This window comes from Colletotrichum gloeosporioides (assembly GCF_011800055.1).
Source record: "Colletotrichum gloeosporioides strain Lc1 chromosome Unknown consensus_17, whole genome shotgun sequence".
In the NCBI taxonomy this organism is placed as follows: Eukaryota; Fungi; Ascomycota; class Sordariomycetes; order Glomerellales; family Glomerellaceae; genus Colletotrichum; species Colletotrichum gloeosporioides.
In genome coordinates, this window is record NW_025544662.1 from 724256 (window position 1) to 746096 (window position 21841).

At 54.7% G+C, this 21841-nt stretch overlaps 6 protein-coding genes across 6 annotated transcripts; 1 reads left to right on the forward strand and 5 right to left on the reverse strand.

The window, feature by feature from the left end:
- Positions 1 to 66: 66 nt before the first annotated feature.
- Positions 67 to 2014, reverse strand: GCG54_00011125 (uncharacterized protein; the record flags this gene model as incomplete). The annotated part of the gene is made up of 2 exons (XM_045411034.1): positions 67 to 662; positions 727 to 2014. Coding segments are annotated over 2 exons (1884 nt in total), but the record flags the coding sequence as incomplete, so codon positions are not given.
- A 1116-nt stretch (positions 2015 to 3130) lies between these two features.
- GCG54_00011126 (uncharacterized protein) lies at positions 3131 to 3943 on the forward strand (the record flags this gene model as incomplete). Its single annotated transcript, XM_045411035.1, has 1 exon — positions 3131 to 3943. One exon carries the CDS (start codon positions 3131 to 3133, stop codon positions 3941 to 3943), a length of 813 nt encoding a protein of 270 aa, XP_045268093.1.
- A 210-nt stretch (positions 3944 to 4153) lies between these two features.
- Positions 4154 to 5331, reverse strand: GCG54_00011127 (uncharacterized protein; the record flags this gene model as incomplete). The annotated part of the gene is made up of 3 exons (XM_045411036.1): positions 4154 to 4666; positions 4733 to 4921; positions 4993 to 5331. The coding sequence occupies 3 exons, from the start codon at positions 5329 to 5331 to the stop codon at positions 4154 to 4156; spliced, it is 1041 nt and encodes a 346-aa protein (XP_045268094.1).
- A 1073-nt stretch (positions 5332 to 6404) lies between these two features.
- Positions 6405 to 9392, reverse strand: GCG54_00011128 (Cellobiose dehydrogenase; the record flags this gene model as incomplete). The annotated part of the gene is made up of 9 exons (XM_045411037.1): positions 6405 to 6413; positions 6509 to 6813; positions 6875 to 7150; positions 7206 to 7297; positions 7346 to 7488; positions 7538 to 8152; positions 8201 to 9052; positions 9109 to 9287; positions 9338 to 9392. 9 exons carry the CDS (start codon positions 9390 to 9392, stop codon positions 6405 to 6407), a joined length of 2526 nt encoding a protein of 841 aa, XP_045268095.1.
- A 2603-nt stretch (positions 9393 to 11995) lies between these two features.
- Positions 11996 to 13645, reverse strand: GCG54_00011129 (uncharacterized protein; the record flags this gene model as incomplete). Its single annotated transcript, XM_045411038.1, has 1 exon — positions 11996 to 13645. The coding sequence occupies one exon, from the start codon at positions 13643 to 13645 to the stop codon at positions 11996 to 11998; it is 1650 nt and encodes a 549-aa protein (XP_045268096.1).
- Positions 13646 to 17286: 3641 nt separating this feature from the next.
- On the reverse strand, positions 17287 to 19768 carry GCG54_00011130 (Primary amine oxidase lung isozyme; the record flags this gene model as incomplete). Its single annotated transcript, XM_045411039.1, has 2 exons — positions 17287 to 19369; positions 19419 to 19768. 2 exons carry the CDS (start codon positions 19766 to 19768, stop codon positions 17287 to 17289), a joined length of 2433 nt encoding a protein of 810 aa, XP_045268097.1.
- Positions 19769 to 21841: the final 2073 nt, after the last annotated feature.

Below are 21841 nucleotides of genomic sequence, written 5' to 3' on the forward strand. Positions count from 1 at the left end.
TGACGAGGTTGCTGTTTATACCTCCAAACATGTAATTTCTGTCTACTCCTGCCTTTTTGTCTTTCTTCAATGTCTCCACAAGGTTCCGTCAAGCCACTCTGACTTTAACTTGTTGAAGGGGACAATTCGCACAGCGAAAGACATTGCAAGATGGACACCCCGGTGTATGGTGACAGGACATGCCACTGTCACCACATTGACACTATGATATTCATTACGGTTAGTGGGGTTTCGATCAACCTTCATAGAGGACTGCGAGTCGGTACTTACACAGGTCCAAACCCACTGAAACTCGTATCTCTTAGAGCTCGTTTTGGAGCTCGATTTAGAACCCGATTTAGAGCCCCTTTTAGCGCCTGTTCTCGAGCTTTCTTGGCGCTTGAAGGAACCGCTACCTTCTCCCCTTGGAAGAGTCTCATCTAGTGTCGATTCACGATCGAGATCGTTACGTATCGCGTCGCTTGCCTCAGGTTCGTCAGAAGTATGGCTTGGGAGCAGGTTCAAAACCGACGGCTGTCTTGACACGGGAAAGGAAGTGCCCATGTCTTGGAGAAGGTCTTCTGCAGTCATGAAAAGAGCAAGAGGTTCTCCGGGGTAGATAGCAACAATCATACCGCAGAAGGCAGAGCCTCTGCAAACCCACATCCCCGAGGTTCCCGGGGCTATCAACAAGTTAGACACCATTGATACGGACGTTCAAAGCGGGATATATCAAGGATCACAAACCTAGTGGTGCCGATGTATAAAGCTTTCTCACTAATAGTGCTTTTTGACGCCATGGCATTTTTACAATGTCTGGAAGCAAACTTGCCTCACTGACTTCGTCGATGCCGATAATCAACGATACTGGCCCGGGTGTGAGATTAGAGTTGAGCACGAATGTCGTGACTTCAACACTTGGATCCGATGAGATGAGATTCCGGCAACTGTTCAACGTGTCTGACCTTAGGATCGTATAGTCGGCAGGTGTACCCCTGTCAAAAACCTGTTCAGACGAGAGACGTTCTCCCATGAAGTTGATACCGACAACATCTTCAAGCGGTGTCCATTTCGTCACGCTCGATGCGTTCCTGTTACCTAGTATCTCAATCTCTGCTTCGGACCTGCTACTTTCTTCATCCGTGTCATAGACCGACTCAGAGTCGGAAGAGTAGCTACCTGATGCCGATGGTTGGAGGTACTTGCTCTTCCCTGAGCCAGATGTCAGCTCGCTGTCGTCGCTGGCCTCGGAAAGAAGGAGATCAAAGATTCCATGTGCCGTTGTCAAAGCAAGTGGCCAGATCTTGTAATCAAGGCCGAAGAATGATTCCGTGAGCACGCCCCCAATGCGTGAAACATGCTGATCGATGACGTTTCCATCTTTGACGAATGTAGTGCAACACAGCATGCCACAAATTGAACGGCACTCCTGCTTTGGGGCAACTTCAATGTGATGGAGAATCGTGCCTCCAGAATGAGCAACGCCTGAAACCAGTGCCCGGTCATTGTCAAGCTGCGAACGAGGAATGTTGACTTCAGAGGCATTAAATGTGGGACCGCCCTCGTGGACTTCGATACGCTGGCTGGAGAGATTCTGAGGAAGCTCCAGCCTTTCGGTTACTTTACGGATCTTGTCGCGACACCATTTGCTCCCACATAGAATCCAAACACAAGGATAAAGGGTGACCTTGCGATCTTTGCCAGTCTCATGTTTTTGACAGCAGCCAGACATGCGCAGCTCGGTCATGAATCTTCTCCTTTGAACGTGTCTCTTTCTAAGACTTGCTTCTTGGGATTGCTCCCTCATCATCTCTCCTTCAACCGCTTCGAGAGTGACTAAAAGACCTCCTTTGATGCGTGCCCATAACGTCTGGACTTCTTCAGGAATTGGAAACAGAGTCTCAGAACCAATCCAGACCTTGGTGTTCGGAAACTTCCAGACAAAAGGATTTGTAGTGGAGGCAATCACGCCAAAATCACCAAAATCCTGTCGGGGGGCGTGGATAAGAGTGTTGAACGCAGGAATCGAAGGATTGGCTGTGGGACGTATGTCGTGTGAGAGTTGTTGTTGAGTTGAGCCGGCTTTGGATACACCTGGACGCTCGTGTTCTGTATGCCGTGGCAGGATATGTGAACCCGAAGACATCGAATTTGGGGCGAGTGGCCGAGGCTGATTAGGCTTAGAAGGAAATGGTACGACAGAGGCGTCAACGACAGGTCCCTCGTCCGATCTTGAAATTACTACCTGGGCGTTCGGCAGAGTCTGAACCTCATGTGCTGGGTCAGGCCGAAGCTTTCCCGGATCGTTCTGAATTCCGAACCATCGGCAGACAGCCTTGAACATGTCCAAAGCAGTAGAAGTTCCATTCCCCTCGCACAGCGGCGAGAAGTCGGTCGAACTCGTTTGAGTTTGATTTCGGGTCGCCATTGACGTTACACCCATTGATGTGAAGCCCCGCCGAACTGGATGAGGGAGGAATGAAAAATGAAGAATGAAGAACCAAGAACTTGAGATAGAAGTGGAGGGATGTGATGACATCGCCACCGGAAGAACAATCAAGAGGAAAAATGGCAGATAGTACGTAAGGCATCCTTTCGCCTCTTCTTGGCCCTGCAGGCTGCGCCATGGGCAGATTCATGGGCTGGACATGCCTACTCGTGTTCTCCAACTCCCCCGACTCCCCCACCCATGGTAACCTCACTCAACTCCGAAGCTACACTTTCAGACCTACTCTTCATCGTCACGCCCTCATAATAACAAAGACTCTTTTAAGGCTCTCATTATGCTGGAATGAAATCTGCGATTAGAATGAACCATCTTTTGGGACATCGCGCAGCTGGTACTCACATCCGAGGAGACGCAGAGATTTGCCACCTCATCTGGCCCGCCCTGTCGAGAGAAATTTACACTACATCTCATTATCGAATGCTAGCAACACACGTTAGATATGAGATCGCTCGCAGCACAAATGCTTTGAAGCTGTTGAAGCTGATTGAACATTCTGACCCTGCTACACGAGCAGAGGAGAGAGTTGCCGAATTAGTGGCGCATGTTCGTTCCTCGGCCTTTCAACCCATGACAGACGTTATCAGTCATCTAGCACTCGAGCTGCCTGCTTTCATTGATTCAGATAGACAAGTCAAGGAACTCATGCGACTTGCCTCCTCTCTTGTGTCAATGACACAAATTCGAACATCCGAGATCTCAAGACCAGCGGACATTTCGCTTCCATTCTGGCAGACTCATACGGCACTGAACGATATTCTGGCCGCTGGCTTCTCGGTGGATCAAAACAGCGCACATTGTACTGGCGTGATCCCCCCACATCTGACCATCAGTTATCTTGTGATGCATCACGGATACAACGTCAACTGGACAAGCTGTCTACACCAGCACCTAAATATCAGTCCCGAGCACAGAGTGATCTCGATCTTCCAACACAAGATCTGGTTGTCCGCCCATTCTGGCATTGAAAGCCAATGCTTTCTACCTCCAACGGTCATAGACGAGGCACTTGACACATTGAATCTACTGTTTCCACTTCACGACGCTGGAACCAAATCCTTCCTCGACAAACAAAGGCAAACATTCCACAACTTGATCCTCTGTAGGAGGACCCTAAAGTCGAATTTGAGTGACTATGAACACTGGGGAGAGCAGATGCAGCAACTCATCCGAATCCTCGATGAGCCACCTGTGGGCTTTCGACAATTTCTTCCCCGTCGAGACCGACCAAATCTCATCGAGTCAGCAAACTTCTGGATCGCTGGATTTGTGGCCTTCCTGGCGGTTATCAGCTTCGTGTTTGGTCTCATTGCCGTGGTCTATTCAAAGCAGTCAGTCGAGATTGCGAAAGAGTCACTGGAGCTGACGAAGCTACAATACCTACTCTCGATGGCTCAAGCATGCTCTGATCCCAACGAAGCTCGATTACTTCCTACGTTCTGTGACCAACGCAAATAAGCGAAGAACACTTCGCTGCACCCCGTTCGCTTGCTCGAATCTGACGTGTTCGACAAGTCATTGTCAGATCAATGCCATAAGATGGAGATATCATCTAATTGGTCTTAGGGTAGCTCTCTTTATTTCGGCGTATCACTAATTCAAAACTGCCGCCTGCTTTTGCTTAGCACGAAGCATTCGTTAAACACGTCATGGATTTCTCAAGATAACCTATCCCCAACGCGCACCCAGCGCATTATACAAAGTCTGATTCACAGGCAACACACTCCCATGCCTCAACCCACTCGGGAACCCCGTCCGCGAACTCGCGCTCCACCCGCTATTACTCGCCACATTCCCCGTCTCATACGGTCTGTACCCGTCCTCGCCGTAGAAATCCAGCAGCACGTGCGCCTTCCCCGCGACCTGGTTGTCCCAGTAGCTCGCCGGGCCTTCGACGCCGCTCTGGATAATCGCGGACGACCCGCCCGGGCGCGTCCACGTGCCGAACAGCCCCGTGGTCGAGACCTCGACGAAGACCGTCTTGAGCGACTCGTCCTTGAGGAAGCGCACGAAGGACTTGCCGTCGGTGCCCGTCGGCAGGATATTGAGGTCGATGATGTTGGTGGGGGATTTGTCGATGTAGGTCGCGGGCGCGGAGAAGGTCTTGAAGTCGGAGGTGTAGGCGTAGCGGATCACGATGGGGCCGGGGGCGCCGGTGTGGTTTGGGTCTGAGGAGGGGTACTGCGCGGTACAGGGTAAGTTTCTGGCCCAACCGGGTGAAGATTAAAGTCATGAAGGCGGACTTACGAATTTGGAGGCCCAATGCACGAGGTACTGGCCCTTGCTAGGATCCCAGATGGCCTCCGGGGCCCAGACCATGCCGGCGCTGGAGTTCTCGACGACGACAAGGCGCTCGCCGCTCCAGTTCACAAGGTCGGTAGACTCCCAGACGAAGATGCCCTTGGAGCCCTGTCGTTGGGCGGCGTCCCATGTCGTCTGAACTTTTATGTGAGACCGGCACAACATTGGATTAACACCATCAGACGACATCAAGAAATCCAACATACCTTGCCAATGTCTAAATCCGTCCCCACAATATACCACTTCTTCCCCTTCTCCGCGCCGCCGCCCTCCACAATCGCAGGGTCGCGGACACCCCCCGTGCCCTTGGTGGGCTTGATCACCGGCGAGCCAGAGTTGAGCGCGCGGAAGGAGACGGCGTTGTTGCCGTTACTGAGGTACAAGTAGACATACGGGTCGGCGCCGAGGAAGAACGCGCCGAGGTATCCGGTCAGACTGGGATCCGCGCGGGGGGCGAGGCCGCTGAAGTCAAGGGACTGGATCGGGGAGGCCAGTGCCACGGTTGCGGCCAAGCCAGCGCCGATGAGGGCTTTGAGAGAGGGCATCTTGGTGGGCAACTGAGGGTATCACGAGGACGCTGGAGAGAAAAGGAAAGGAGGATTCAACGGGATGGGAGCGAAGATGAGTGCTTATGAGCACGGCGGGAACGACCCCGCAACTCTGGGGATATCAAGTTGTCAAGCCTGCACACGTCGTCATGGAGGCTTGACTACTCCGCCGAGGCGTGCTGGTGGGCGGGTATCGCGACATTGCAACGCGATTAGCGTCGTACTCGGAGGGAGCCACGGATTGGAACGCATGGCAGTGGAAGGTGGGAAGGTTCAGGTTGGAGACCTCCGCCGAGGGTAAAATGGACCACCATTCATACGCTTCGAGTGGATGCCCAGCCGCTAGGTGTTCGATTTTCCCGTGATGGAAGAACTGCTGTTCGCTCATCTCACACGTGGCGGGGGCCTCGGAGCCGGGGTGCAGGCAGTTTGTGAGGTTGCAGCCGCCTTCTCTAATTTGCTTGGCTAGTCAGTCACGAGGGTCCATTTGGGCAGGATAAAATGACTTGAGTGTGTCAGTCCCCCGGAGCAGAACCCCATTTCTGCAAAAGACATCATCGAGAAAATGGAAGGTAGCGGTAAACAAGGCAAAGCAGCAAAACAAGGCCGCACATCCGGCCCCCTCCGAGGTTTCGCTCGGTACCTGACAGGCACCGGGCCACCTGTTTGACAGCACAGATCACCCAGAACAGGGAAACGCAGGCATGGTTCCAACCTTATGAAGAGGGGCGGCGCGAGGGGAAACTGGGGAATTCCCAGGTGCCGGGAGATCTTTCGCCAGATGCGACGTCAGGTGCGCTGTGCTTGTGTGGGGTTCGCGCAGCTCAGGATGCACATCATTGGTGCGCATGTTTGATGAAGACGGGCCGAGGGAGGGAGCTATGTCATTGGGATGGTCACAGAAACGGACAAGTCGGGGTAAGCTTGTGGTGGGTGGATATATATACGAGATATGTTCCCAGAAGTTCGTTTTAAATATGTACGAGGAAGATGAAGAAAGTATGTACATGAAAAGATAGAGGAAGCCCACGTGCGATTTGCCTGACTCGCATGCCTCAGCGCTGATAAAGTTACAAGCACTGTCGATTGTGTCAGCAATGTCCTGTAAAATGGCCATATTCCCCCTCGTTCTCATCATTGGGGGGATTGAGAAGATCCAAGAAAGGCGACGTACCTGAGAATAGTAGGAGTCCTTGAAAGTGCACTTCAAGCCCGTGGCGCACTGGAAGCTCCCATTCCATGTCGAACCACCGCACTGGTCGTACAGCACGCCAGCCTTGGCCGTCGCAAGGGCGAGGATTTTCGCAGCAGCATGCTCCGCTGCCACGACGATGTAGGACGAGGGGTTGGTTGTCACCATGCCTGGGAAGATGGACGCATCTGCGACGAAGAGATTGTCCGTGCCCCAGACCTTGGTGTTGAGGTCAACGACGGCATCACCGCCGTTGCGGCCATCGCCGGTGCCAAGCTTGTTGGTGCCTACACGATTGTTTTCATTGTCAACACTCATTCGCATTGAAGGCACTATGAGAAAGCTTACCGATCCAGTGGTTCGCACGGCGGTTGGAGTACGATACCAGCATGTTGTTGACGTAGTTCCTCGCCGTCGTTCCCGGCTCGGGGAACAGCCAGGTCAGGTTGGCGACATTCTTGAGGGAAGCTTGAAGGTTTTCAATGCCCTTAATGACGGCCTCGACGTCGTTTTGGTCGCGAAGGTAGGGCACGGTAGAGACGACAGTACCAAGATTGCCCTGGATTGTCATTCTGCCACGGGAAGTTGCACCGCGACCGAGATACTGGCTGATGGTGATGGACTCTGCGTGCAGGGTCAGCTATGACACCAAGTGAGTGAACAGGTTGAGGGGACTTACTTCCGTTAGGAGCACCCAGGCTGCCCTCCATGCGAGCAGTATACTGAAGCTGGCGAGTGATGCCGTCGGCACCCTTGAGTTCCTCGAAGAAGCTGTCATCGCGTCAGTGGCAGTCTGAAGATGCGCATTGGGCAACCTACAGAGGCCCAATGTTGGGCGCTGACTGAGCCAGGATACCACTCCTCTTGTTGAGGTACAAGTTCTTGTCAGTAACGTTGGGGTCGTCGTACGCCTCGTAGAAGTCGTAAAACTCCACAGCGGGGTGCGAAACCACCAGGTCAGTCTGTCATCGGTCAGTCTCCATCAAAATTCGACATCATCGCTCAACTCACATTGGTGTGGTCTTCAAGGTTGTAGCCAACAGGAAGTGTGATCCATGAGCTGTTCGAGATCATGGTTGGTCCGTCCGTGGAGCTCTTGACAACGTCAAGCTGATCCTTTGGTCCGATCCCGCTGCGTAACAGCAGTTTCGCACTGCCAAAGGTACCGGCTGACAGGATCACTCGGCCAGTAACCGCGGTTACGTTGACGGTGCCTTGGTATCCCCCACTGAGGTATGGCTCAACCTCAACACCAGTGATGTGGCCGCCAGTACGGACGACACGCTTCACGGCTGTATTCATCCACAGCTTGAAGTTGGAGCGCTTGCTTGCGGACACGAGGTAAGTTGCCATCGGCCCACCGCGCTCGCCCCCTGAGTACATGTACGGCGTCTTGCCGAAAGTGCGGTTTTTGGAGTTAGGGTTTGCGTTGAGGTCGAGCTCAGTCCATCCGCCAGACTTGAGACCGGTCGAAATGACATCGCGGCCAGCCGTGAGGTAGACCTTGCCGTCCTGAGACGGAGTGGTGGTCCCCGGGATGCGGGAGAATACCCGCGATGTGGCGGCAGCTACGTCTGATGACTTCCAGCCAGTGGGGAAGTTGTAGTCCCAGTCCACAGAGTACGGCTAGACGAGTTAGTAATACGCAACGACGAGCAAAAGGATGAAACCGACCTTCCACCAAAGCGCAGCGTTGATGGCTGTTCCACCGCCCAGGACACAGCCTGCCATCTGGTCGGTGTCTTGACAGGCGATGCCAGCTGAGTTCTCCCAGATCTCATTGCAAAGTCCAGGCACATCAAAGCGGGTGAGGTTGGTGCCAGCGAGCCAAGTAGGCTTCATAGTGCCACCCCATCTGCCGGAAGATGGAGGACCCTTCTCGATGAGCAGCACGCTCTTGCCGGCCTCACTCAGCTTGTCAGCCAAAGGAATACCGCCAGCTCCAGCACCGATCACGATATAGTCGTAAGACTGAGAAGGAACGGGGACACCAGTAGGACCTGGGGCCGCAGTTGATGTCGCAGTAGGAACCGACGTGGACGTGCTTCCTCCACCGCAGTTGCCTGTGACGGTCTTCGTTGCCAGCGCAGCCCAGGCAGAGTACGACGGGTTAGCGATGTCGCTGTTCAGCGAGGTCCCGTGAATGTTCTGGTTCTCGTGTTGTGCGAGACCGATGTTGGCTGGGCAGGTTGGGTTGGTTGGGCTGCTGAACGCCTGGGCCCAGCCGAGGACCATGGAGCCGGCAGAGGTGCTGACGCTACCAGTAGCACCGTTATGGTTCCATTGGAAGCAGTTTTGGCATCGGTAGATGAGGGTGTAGTGGGTGGCGTTGATGGTGGAGGAGATCTGGGTGAGCTTGGCGTCACCGGCATAGACGGCTGGCATGTCGTAGCCAGTGGCCCAGCGGAAGGAGGTGAGGATTTCATTGCCGTTGGGCCATGCCATCACAAGGAGCTTGTTCGTCATTGTGCCACCGAGGGAGATGCCGCACCAACCAGTGCCTTGCCCGTTCTTGGAAGCGCATTGCTATTCACTTTGTTAGCATCGAGTAGGGCGTCTCTGAGAAAATAGCGATGACATACAAGGTAACCAATATACTCGTTGGCATCCACCGTCAGTGCATTTTGAGGTAGGGCGAAACCGTACGTCAGGCCGCCGGCGGTTTGAGCAGTCGTAGCAGACCATGTACTGAAGATGATGCCGGTTGTCGGGTCGGTGTAGGTTGTCGGAGTCGAGGCCTGAGCTGCAACTCCTTCTAGGACTAAGCGATGTTGTTAGCAAAAGTATTAGTTAGGATGTTCGATCACGTACGCGGCGAAGCCGCCAAGAGGGCTGCCAGAGCACCGGTGCGACCGAAGAACTTCATGGTGCCGGACGTCAACGTCAACAAAGGTCTAACAACCAAAACCGTAATCGACTCTCTGCAACTCGCAGATGGGAGAGGCAATATTTAAAGGGGCAACATCTTCTCGACATCTGCCAATCCTTCCCCCTGCCCATCAAATCACCTTGCCTCCCTCTTCTCCTATGCGACTTTCTTCTTTCAGCCAGATGGGATGTCCCAAAGTTGGCGCTGCTGCCACATGACCACATATTCCCGCAATCTGGCTCGTCCAGTCACGGTTGATTTGATTGTGGATGGGATGCATGGTATACGAATCCGCCGATAGGAGGAAATGTTTGTCTGGTCCATGGAGGGAGTGCGGTTGAAGACGTGGTGGTGGGGTTGAAAGTCTGCCAACGGAATGTAACATTGCTGATTGCCTTTGTTGGTCAAGCCTCATGACCGGGGGTGATCCAGGATATCTAATCTACCAGAGGCATGAGGAGAAACAGCAAATCAGATGAAGGAGGATGGCATTAGACGCGGGACGGGAGTTTGCACATGAGACGAACTAATGCTGATGAAAAAGAAACATGCGCAGCAAGGAGAAATCTTTCAGCTGGTTTTCGAACACGTCTTGCGCCTCTAGATTCAGAACAGCACGGTATCCAAAACTCTGGATCCCAAGATGCAATGTCTCGGGACTGTTGGAGTGAGGTTGAAAAAGGCGTGCAGCGCATGGCCGCCATGTCCAGGAACGGGAACGCGGAGGCAGACGAAGGCGCTACCCCACGTTGCGCGCCGGCAATTCGAGCCGCGCTTCCCCATCGAACGGGGCCTCCTGGCCGTCAGCTGGGGTCCCTTGGGCTGCACGCCAGGAGCTGGATGCAACCTCAACAACTTTCAACCATGATCACTCATGGGCGCGAGGTCTCCGATGCGTTCGTTTGTCTGCCGGGTCCCTGCAGTGGATGTGAAGGCGTGTTCCGGGCCAAGACGCCAAGCGTCGAGACAAACGCCGGGGAGCTTGTGATAGATTGCGGGGGGCCATTCAGAAGAAAGCGTGTTTGCGAAATCCCAGGGGTTTGGGCGGCGTAGTGTCTGGTATTGAGAGTCAAGTCTCGGCCACGCCCGTCGAGGGGGAAAGCCAACCGGAAGTCGAGCGAATTATCGTCGGAGTATTGTTCAGCTCGAAATCTTTGTTAATAGATGTGTCGGGCGTGAACTGTGGCAATCCTGGCTGGGCAGGTTGGTGAAGCGCCGGTTGAATGGGTGTGTTGGTGCCCAGAAAGGAGACAGTAAGGCACGGAACGCGGGTATTCTGGGCGCAGAGAGTCTTCATCTCGGCTGGCCGCGATGCGACGTTGCGGTACTGCCTCGACCGAAGCCAAGCACGCAAGACAGTCGGTGATTGGAGAGACGAAGCCTTGACGGCCTCGTGGAGGTGACACACGCCCAATCTGTAGATTGCTCGGTGCCTGGGACGATGACAAACGGATGACACCAGACACACTGGAGGCGCGACAGGGCGGGTGCTTGCTGGTGAGCCGCAATAAGCAAGCGGGAGGGAGTTCCGAGGCTGGAATTGTCTTGCTTGGGTGTTCGTGACGAGAGAGGAGGAGGATCTTTTGTCTCTGGTTTGTTGGGTCGAGACAGGGCGAAAGGGAGCAGAAGCCAATGATGGTCGGTCCGTTTATTGGATTCCGGGCCTGGTGAACGCTGCCGTAGGATCGGCCGTCGTTAGTCGTCGACGTGATCTCTTGGAACGAGTCGGTAGGGGCGACCACCGATGCGGCAATCGACGGCTGTTCGTTGACTCAGGGCTTCTGGGCAGTAGCCAAGAGTGAGGATGCCGAGATCCGAGTCTAATGATGGTCGCTAATCCATGGTGTTGGAGGACGCACAAGTCGATGGTTGGTCGTCGTGATGGGAAGTTGAAGTTTGGCAGCAGTTTGGCACAGGGAAAGGGCAAGAGTTATGGAAGGTGAAGTGCTGTATTTCAATCGCTGGCAGGTGCTTCCCCCACAAACATTACTTCCTTTAGCGGAACGTGGGCCGAACCTTCCTCCATCGAATCTGAATGCTACCCACCAGCAACAAACATCATGATCCAATTATTATTAAATGCAAGTGGCCTCCGTTCTTACGATTTTAAATACCTGATGCACATTAAGTGCAAAAACAAAAAGATTGATCAGTGGGAGGCTTGAACTCCCGGCCTTGGCATTACTGAACATCTCAGATGAGATATTAGTACCACGCTCTAACCAACTGAGCTAACCGACCAGATAGGTGCCATGATTGGCTAGTGACCAGGTAAGTGAACAGGGTGTTAATGTAGCCTTTGCATACCCTCCACACATCATTTACGTGATGTAAACATCTTATTCACAGTCAAAACCCGAGAGGAAAGTTTTAGAATCTTAGAAATAATTGATGAGATTTAATGAAAATTTAAATGGTATAGTAAAGCCAAATGAGTGGGAGAAGATAAAGTAAATGAACCCAAGTCTATGTGTCGCTGATGCCCGCTATGCCAAACTCCGTGATGATGCATGCGGTATCCGGAGAAAGCCACCTGAAATGAAAAAGAAACGCCGGCTCTATCCCTTTTGACCCCTTCTTCGCTTGACCCCAAACCCCGTCTAAGAGTCGAAAATCGCACCGTAGGCAGGAATGCCCCTGCTCTCAAGCCCGTATACGACTTTCCTCGTCACCTTTTGGTTAGAGATGATCACGACCGCCTCGCAGGGACCCATCTTTTTGCCGCCAGTGTTCTCAATCTGCGCAATACCCGCTTGGCGCCGGCTGCTCTCCCAGATGCGGTATGTGATCGCAACCAGGTCGGGACGGCCCGTCTTCTTGGTGTCGATGATGACGGCGTTCGGGTCGGCCTTGTAGATGGTGTCGATCACGGCCTGTCCGTACGTCTCGGCGGGCCGCTGCGTAGACCAGATGATGCGCACCGGGTGGTCGGGCTTCTGCACGAACAAACTCAGACACGGACCGATGCCGGAGCCGGTGGCAATCACGATACAGGGCTCGAAGAGGCCGGCCACGCGGAGGACGCCGTACTGCGGGACTCCGCGGGTCCAGATCTTCTTGGGCGGGTTTTTGATGATCTTGTCCGTCCAGTCGCCGGCGTTCGACACGAGCACCGAGAAGCCCTTCTTGCCGGCGTTGCTGAGCCCCTTCACCTGGCCCTTCTCGGCGTCGGCGGCGGTCGGGGCCGCGGGGTTCGGGATCACGGCGAAGGCGTGCGTCTCGCGGAGCGGCGCGTCGGTGAGGCGGACGGCCTGGCCGTAGTGCACGTCGGCGTAGTCGAAGTTGAGCTTGACGACGTGGGCGGACATGGCCTCGGCCTCGACGTCGCGCAGGCGCAGGCGCGTCCAGGGGTAGGCGACGAGGGCGGTGATGACGATGAGCATCCAGAAGGACGGGGTCATGACGACGGAGGCGGCGTAGGGGATGTTGGCGGCGTCGGCGTAGTCCTCGGCGAGCATCATGACGAGGGCCCAGAAGAGGAGGACGACGGACCAGCCAAGGAAGCGGTGGGTGCCCTCGAACCAGTTGTGCAGGAGCACGCGAGCGCGCGGGTGGGCGAAGGCGATGATGAGGAAGAGGAGGAGGCCGATGAGGTAGCTGTTGAGGAGGATGTAGGCGCGCAGGACGGTGCTGGGGCGGTCCATCTCGGCGGTGAGGACGACGAGGAAGAGGACGAACCAGAAGAAGGAGGCGACGCCGCAGCCGGAGTGGATGCCGCCGTAGGAGTAGACCTTTGCGAAGGCGCGGCGGATGGAAAGCGGCGCCTTGGCGGGGAAGAGGACAAAGACCTTGAACATTGCGTTGACGGTGTGTTCGTTGCGGATGAAGAGGGCCGCGAGGATGTTGGCGGAGACGGCTGTGGCGCAGGTCTGGGGAGTCAAGGCGGCGCCCGTGAGGACGGAGTTGAGGATGACGAATATGAGGCATGCGATGTTGGCGAGGAAGGCGAGGGTGAAGATGCGGCGGTAGACGGAGCCAAAGTTCCAGCGCACATACCGGTAGGCTCGATTGCCTTTCTTATCGGGAACGGTGATCTCGTCTTCATCGTCGTCGGAATCGTGGGTTGAAGCGACGGACGTTGGGGCTTCGTGAGCAGGCTCCGAAACAACGAGGGTGTGCGTTGAAGAGTTGCGGCTGTTCATCGGGAAGAAGGCCCTCGCAGGTGGTGTAAGAGAAAGCTCAGGGTTGACATGATGCACTTCTTCGACCGGAAGAGTGATAGAGGAAGCCATGGCAGAATTGGAAGACATTGTCGGCGAGGGTAAGGGAAGAACTGATGATTCTGTCAGTACAGTGGCTCGATGGTCCTCATCATGCACAGGACGACTTACAGGCAGGACAGCTCAAAGTTAACGAAAGAGGACGATGAGAGAGGTCGGACCAGGAGATGACGGAGTGGTGGGAGATAAGGAAACAAGCCCAAGATATAGAGAAGACAAAAGAAATAAGGAAATAAGAGAAAAAGGAAAAGAGATAGGAAAAAGAGACTAGGAAATGGTGTTCTTGGATTTTTTGATTCTGGTGTGATGGGGAAAAGAAGATCACCAAGGGAGAGCGGCCCTGATGGCCTGATATAGACCCCCTTCATGATGCTAAAGGGCGAATGCCTTCATGACCCGTCACATGTGGTGCCCACCGGTAGATGCCATAGGCGAACGCCACGCCTGAAGAATAGTCTCCGCAGCCAAAATAGAATCCGGCGACGTTGGGTTGGGCCCGTCATCCCAGGCACGAGGACCCCGGCCTTGCCCCGGCGCCCATCGACGGGTACAGCTAAACTTGGACGAGGGAGGTCGAAAAGCCGTGGAGGCACTCTAGTCACGTGGCGTAGTGGGAGAAAAGAAGTTACGCCTCGAAAGGCACGGTTGCGTCGACGGCTGAAAGGTCCCGTCGGAATGGGTGTGGCCAAGCCGGTAGTCTCACAAAAATAGAGGGGAGGTGGTTGGGTGTGAGATGGATGGACGGGGTGGGAGGTTCAGTTCAGACAGCTGGAGGGAGTGCGCTTGAAAGGGGATTGGCTGCCGAGACTAGGGTGTCTTCGTCCCATGCAGTGTGCTTTTTCCTCCAGCAGAACCGACGGGCATAGCCGGGCCAACGTGGCGCGCCAGAGGTTATCTTGGCCCTGCATCATCGTGTGCAGAAGTCGATCAGGAACCATGGCTTGCGTGGCTTGGCTGCTGAAAGAAAGAAGAGCACATGCAGGCTGGATGTTGGGTGCGTGTGTGTTAGTGCCAGCCAACCCAGCTCTCTGGAGACGGATTCTTCCGATCGGGCAAGCGCACGGCGTCTTCATGGTTTCTTTGCGCCTTAGATCTGTGAGATGGATTGGTCAGGATGTGGATTCGTAATTGCTTTTTTGACCGAATAGCTCGGATCGGAGTCAAAGATGCGATCCCGGGGCTGAATATTGTTGCTTCTTGGCCGAGACGGGCAGCCTCGAAAAGGGCATTGCTCGCGGTTCCGCGGTTCAAAGCACAATCATTGCAGGGTATCCTGCCGGTGTGTACATCAGAGCGGCTGGGACCTGAGAAAGAAAAGAAAATGGAAAAGATGGATACCGTGAGACATCGCCTTCAGATCCGGTCCTTCGGAGACATTGAGACAGCGCTGTTGGTGAGGCGGATTGACAGCCAGCTAAACCGGCTCAATCCCCGTGGTAATAGCCTCGATAAGGTGAACTTGTCTGTCTCTGCTAGACATGTCACCGTAGTGCCTGATTTACTAACGGAGACATTGGGGTGGATCCCTATCATTTTCCCGTCTCCCGCCCTTGACGTGCTAGCCGTCGAGCGTCATGGCAGACACCGAGGTGGCAGACGCCGAACGACAGCCTCTGGCATGGAGAGAGCGCGCTAGGTCGCTTCTCGAAGTTGTGGCTGGATGGCTTCATGCGCGTGCTCGGCGCAGACTGGGCGGCGCTGGCGTATCTCGAACCCCCTCGATAGCATCGGGGGGATACGATGGGATGATGGTATGGGAGACTATGGGAAGACTGCCGTTTGTCGTGCGATTGAGATGTGATAGGCTGGCCGGAATGCTCATATCTCGAACCTCAGTGCCTCGCAGTGGTAGTCGTATGTGGCCTGTCAAGCTGAATGTCTGAAACACCCAGCATCGAGGGAGAGCAGAAGAGGAGCTCTTTTGCTGCCCGACGATGACGACTGCGAATCCAGACGTCTAGCTTGTAAGACACGAGACGTTGTCCCGGGTGTTGCTGGGCTTCCAACAATGGCCGCAGTGATGGGATCGTGAAAACATGCGCCGAGCTAATGCAAGTCCAAGGTAGTGATGGTAAGAAAGAACGATGGAGATATTGCGAAGCATGAAGAAGCATGTGGCAAAGCGGAAACCAGTAAGCCTCTTGCGGGGAGACTTCCCCTCCACGAGTGAGGCGCTTTCAAGCTTCCGCCAGGTTACGTGACATCGTCTGGTCCACCCCGCGGCACCTTTGTCCATCCAACCCGAGGGTTGGTTGCTGGCGCCACGACCGAGCTGGAGGGCCAATCGACGCCGGTCGCTACATGATCTAGGACATGCGCTACCGGCACTAGCGCGGGAAGAAGAGACATAAACAGAAACATGAGATAGCCACATAGCTTAAGAATCCATCTCGTTTGTATGTCGGGAGACATCCACCGAAAGAGAGACACTTGTGGGAGCTGTCAAAAAATAAAAAGTGCCCGGGCCAGGAATGCCAACGCCGGCCAGGTCTCAAGGGATTGCCGAGGACTCGCGAACCTGTCACTTGGCGTCTAGGGATGGACGGCTAGGGCCAGCGCGGTATGCTCCGTTTCTCTGCGTAAGACACGTCGGCGATATTATCGACGACACCGTCGTGAATGTGTTTTGGGGGCCCTGCTGCTGCCTGTGATGTTTCTAGCCGGGGAAACCTGGGAGTTGGGGCCGGCGCTTGTTGCTGTAGGGCGAACGGGCGACCGCTTGGCCGGGACACAATATTTGCTGCAACCGAGGAACGTTGTGGATTCCGCGCGGAGGCTGCTCCGGGCGATCATCGATGATCAATGACCTGACAATCGGGACAGGTCTCACGGTCTCGAATTTTCGAGGCGTGAAGACGGGGCTGTTGCCTGCGTTGTTCCTGGAGACCCCGTCCTCTTCGTCCCTGATGATGATCTGTCGATCCTGTCATGCTCCCTTGGAAGTTGACCGTTATTAGGGAGAGTGGATGACAAGACGGGAGGGGACGGGAGGCCTTGAGGAAGAGGGAGAGCAGAAAAATATACCTATTTCGGGCAGAATCTCCAATTTTAACTGTGCCTTTATTGACATGATTGGTTGAAGTCATCGATGTGGTTGCAGCACCAGTCGTCTTACTGCAGAGTCCGAGATCCTGTCGCTATTTTCTCCAGCACTGGGCAGTGGTTCGCTAAAGACACACGCGAAGCATGGATCACCGTCGATATAAAGTTGTAACCTGTTTAATTAGATGATGGTTGCGCATTCTTGCGCTGAAAATACCCAACAGAGACTGTGAACCGAGGCTGACGGATCCCTGGTACACGACTTTGTACTGTGACCCGCGCTAATATGTTGGCAGACACAACGGTGTATCCTCGAAGACAGGAATAACTTGCGACCGGTTGAATGCACATCTTTCCGTGCCTCGGAATAATCAAGTGGTCAGATATCACGCCATTCCGATCGATCAGACTTCTATTCTGCATCGTGCTGTTTCTTGAAGAAGGAATTATTTTTACTGTAATTTCATCATGAAAAGACAATGCATCCCCTGATTCCCCCACCAACCCCGCTTCGCATTTCTTCTCCTCCGCCTTACTCTTCTCTTTCCGTTTCCTTGTCTCTCTGTCATATGCTCATGAATGTTCATCCCAGGATCGTTAAGATTATGTACATTTCAGACCTGCATCACTTAGACAATGCTGTCCGTCTCATAATAAGGATCGTCAGGCAAGTAGGGGAACTTGCGAACGACGACATCACCCTTGTACTCCCACAGGTCCACCTGAGTGGGCTCGTAATCCAAGCCGCAAGCGTCGGTCTCGGCTCCGAAGGTCAACACGTCCGTGGTGTTGCCGTCGTGGTAGTTGATGCGGACCATGTTGACCGTCTCGACGTTGGGACCGACCTCGAAGTAGTTGGCCGGCATGAACTGGATGCCCGAGTGCGCCGTGGTGAAGACGGTGGTGGGCAGGTCGCCGGTGTGCGGGACGTGGTGCATGCCGAGGTTGAGCCACAGCACCAGGTCCGTCTGGTTCAGGCTTTCGCCGTCAAAGAAGTCGTTGAAGTTGACGGGCGGGTTCTCGACGTCCTGGTTGTTGTACGGGTGGCTGCTTCGGGGCTCGGTGTCTTTGCGGACGGAGACCATGATGTCCTGCTCAGCCCATCGGGCCGCGTTCTTGAGGACGTTGGAGTCCTTCACCGTCAAGTGCGCCAGACCGGTGTAAGGCAGGATGCGGTAGGCGCGGTACTCGCCGTGCCTGTTCTTGACCTCCTGGTTAAGGACGAAGAGCTGATCCTGGTTGTTGTAGCTCCAGTCGAAGCGACCCTGGTCTTCGTTCTCGATGAACTCGCGCTCGACCTTCATGGTGTTGAGGGCCTTGCCCTTGGACCACGGGTAGACCTGGGTGGTGGGCACCTGGTGCATGCGCTGGACGCTGTTCTCCGTGCCAAAGATGTCGAAGTCGGCCTTGAAGTTGAGGACGTGGTCGTGCATGGAGCCGGAGAGGTTGTCGTGGATCTTGAAGCCGTATCCCTCGTTCTTGGCGTAGAAGGCGGCCTGGATGTAGCCGGACGCGCGGACCTCGACCGCGACAGACCCGTCCAGGAAGAAGGAGTAGCTGAACATGTAGTCATAGTTTCCGACAGTGGACACCGAGCGAACGGTAAAGTAGACGTTCTTGGTGGCGGTGACGTACTCCTGAGAGCTGTGGCGAGCCATCGGGTAGTCGGCGTCGTACTCGAAGAGGCAAATGCTGTTCAGGTGGGTGTGGGTTGTCTCGGAGACGTAAAAGGAGGAGTTCAGGTAGGTGGCGTATGACGGGCAGTCGTATCCCTTGAGAAGCTCGAAGGCGAAGGGGCCGAATCCGTAGTACGTGTCGAGGTAGGCCACGTGAGACTGGGTAGGGTCGCTGCCGGCATAGTGAGCCAAGGCTTCCTGGAGCCCAAGCTCGTATAGGATTCTCTGGCCCTTGTAGCGGATGTCATAGAGGGCCATGCCGGTGTCGCGCGTGAAGCCAACGTAGAAGCTCCAGCCCATCCATTCGACATACTTCCTGTCGGGGTCCACGGAATATCTGGCACCCTGGGGGGCGACTGAGGTGGGGGGAGCGTTGGTGTCAAGGGGGAGAATCTCGCCCTGTTGGTCGGTCGCAGACCAGTCTCCAGCCCAGTTTCCGCCAAGCTTCTCGACCTTTCCGCTCCAGTAGGCGTTGCGGAACTCCTCAGTAGTCTCGTAGAAGATGCCGTTATAGTACCATCCCTCGACAGTCCATTGAGAAGGGTCACGTCCGGTGACGTCTGACATGAAGAAAAGACCCATGGGCATCATGGACTCAACATCGAAGATCGTGTTGGGGATGCTCCAGAACGTGTCCCAGCGCTGGACGCGGCCATCGTCCTGGTAGTAAGGGTCAATGCCCCAGATGGTGAGGGTGTCGTTGTCGAGGCCGAGAGCAGTAGCGTTCCACAGGTCCAGGGTGATGTCTGCGACGGTCTTGCTGACATCGTAGAGCCAATCTTGGGCCAGATCATCATCAGAATCAAGGTTGCGGACGCGGCCACTAGTCTTGCGGGTGTACGGGTAGTCGAGGCGCTCCCATTTGGTGGTGCCGTTGGTGACGGGAAGAGGGCCGACGATGATGTCCTGGTACTCCGGGTCTTCGGAAGCGCTGAAGTCGATCAAGACGTGGGCGTAGCGGGCTGGGGCCGCAGCGCTTCCGTCGATGTAGGCCAGGGCCTCGGACTTGTTGGGGGCCATGAGCTCCACAAGAACACTGCCGATGTCAGCCTGAGTCCCAGAAAGCTAGAATCTGGCTCATTTACATAGTGTTATCCCATGAAGTAGCGTTCTCGCTCTGTGTGAGGTTCAGCTCCGTTTGAGCGAACAGCCATTCTGTGACACCGGCGGCCTCGGGGCCGGTCAAGCCGCTCCAGATGTTCTCCTTCGGGGCGTCAACGTCATTGGGGTCGTGAACAACGCAGTCCGCAGGCTCGGAGCTGTTGCTGAGCTGGCGTTTGCTCATAGCATGGGCGAGGGCCTTGCGGCCATGCCCTTTGGCGCGCTGCTGAGCCCATGGGGCCTTGGGGAGGCCATTGACTTGCGGGATGATGTCAGAGCTGAGCAGAAGAAGGGCTCCCAGACCGAGGGTGCGTGTGAGCGAAGAGAAGCCCATATTGTCTGAGGTGCAATTGTCTTGTCAGGCAGGATGGAGTACTCAAAGAGGCGCTTGGAGCTCTGGGATACCATTTCTACATGAGACCGCTGATGGTCTTTATGTACAGGACTCTCTCTGGACTCCATCGGCGAGACATCCGGCGATGATGTCGCCAATACTGGCCAACCCCGACACCGGTGATGTAGTCGTATCAACGAGAATCTAGAATGTCTCCATTAGACTATCGACTGGCAGGCGGTTCCCATGTCGCAGCCAACGTCCATACCCTGATCTGGACTAACCCTGAATGGTAGGCCGAGCCGCCAACCAACGGGAGCCTCATCTGTGGCATTCGGTTCAACACCATGCCGTTCCGACAGACATTGACATGCGAGCTACGTGACCGGGCTTGCTATCATGCAGGAACCTTTGTGATGTAGCCCACCTCCAAGCGGGATGATCGCACAGAGTTGCTAGATTCAGCTCCGGCCCGTGATAGACAAGCCGGGGGATGCTGATATCGCGGGCCGCGGCCAGCGGGACTTTCGGTCGCAGTTCATCCCAAATTACAGCTGTAAGATGATGATGTGCTGCTAAAGATGATTGTGGCCGTTGGTTTGCCTGCCACCAGCTCGGCTGTCGAGATCACCAGGGTGCGTTGTTGCGGAGCATCGATTGATAAGACCAAGGCCAAACTTGGATAGTAGGTCCGAGAAGAAACATTCGACCAATCGACTGGATTCTTCTCGCAAGCCGTGAAGAAACGGATTATCGGTTCGTTATCTTGGGGCCCAGTCCTGCGGGTTCTCTCCCAGGGCCGGTCCTTGCTCATCGGGTGGATGGGCGGCTCCAGCATTGCCGGCCATGCGGAGAGGCTGGGCATGTGGGGTCATCAGAAGATGTCTGTGAGCTTGATGCGGGGAGGATGATAAATCGTAGAAGGGATGAAAGAAAATGGAAGAAATAACGACGACGAATGAAGACGACGAATGAAGACGACGACGGGCAACGATAACAATGACGAAAATGTTGACGATAACAGCGTTAAAACTACCTAGTTATAGAGTATAGGCCTACAAGAAAAGTAAGTGCTCTAGCATGGGAATCTGGAGCGGTCTCGTAGGGAATTGCCAGTGATTGCTGTGACTTGCGCATGCAATTCCTGACTGGTGTCTTCGGTTCGACCCCACGTGATTGGCAGCGGCCATCAACCTCATGACGGCCTTTTGAACGATAGGTAAGGCTATCCTTGCGATGAAGCATACGTAATGCCGGAGAGACTAAGTTGACGTCGCAGTCTGCTTATCTCCCGTTCTTATCTCGGACTACATAGCCAACCGGCAAGCCAGGCATGCCAGATGCGAGCTGGACCATATGCGCCAAAATTCGCGCTGGGTTGGAACGCAAATTGAACGTTGTGGTGACTATTTCAGTTCCACTTGTGAATAAGTCTAGTCTAATTTAGCGGTTCAAACAATTGAATCAGGACTTGCCAGATGAACTTCAATGAAGAAATTCGAACAACAACAAAGTGCCGTAGATTCGGGGGCGACCGCGATGCAAGCCCCACTTCCCACTTCCCGACCGGATCCCGGGGTATGGATCATGATAAGCTCGCATAGGCGCTGATAGCTAAACATCCAGGCTCTCGCTGCCGAACATGCAGTTCAACTGCTAGCCATGCTGGCTTGAGAGCTGGGTGTGGAAACAAGCTTCGCCTATCGAAGCCCATGTCAGTAGTTGTGCGGGGTTTTCGGCCAACTTCGACTCCCATGCCCGACGGTCTGCCGTGACGTCGGCGTGGGGTTGATCCTTCAGCTCGAGAGCTCACATGCTCTTTCAATGTAAGAGAACGACCAACGGACAGACACAAATGACGTTTCCGAATCTGGCAGTTGGATTGACCAATTTTCGAGGTCCCATTCCGCCGGACACTCTCCGAAGTCGGTGTAAACCCCTCCCTGTTGTCAACCGCGGTGACAAAATCAAGATTCTTCTTTGTGTTGAGAGGGAATTACTTCAACATGCAAACGCATCATTGTATTTGCTGATTATGCGTCTTATTTTCGATTCCGTCACGGAGTCTGGTAG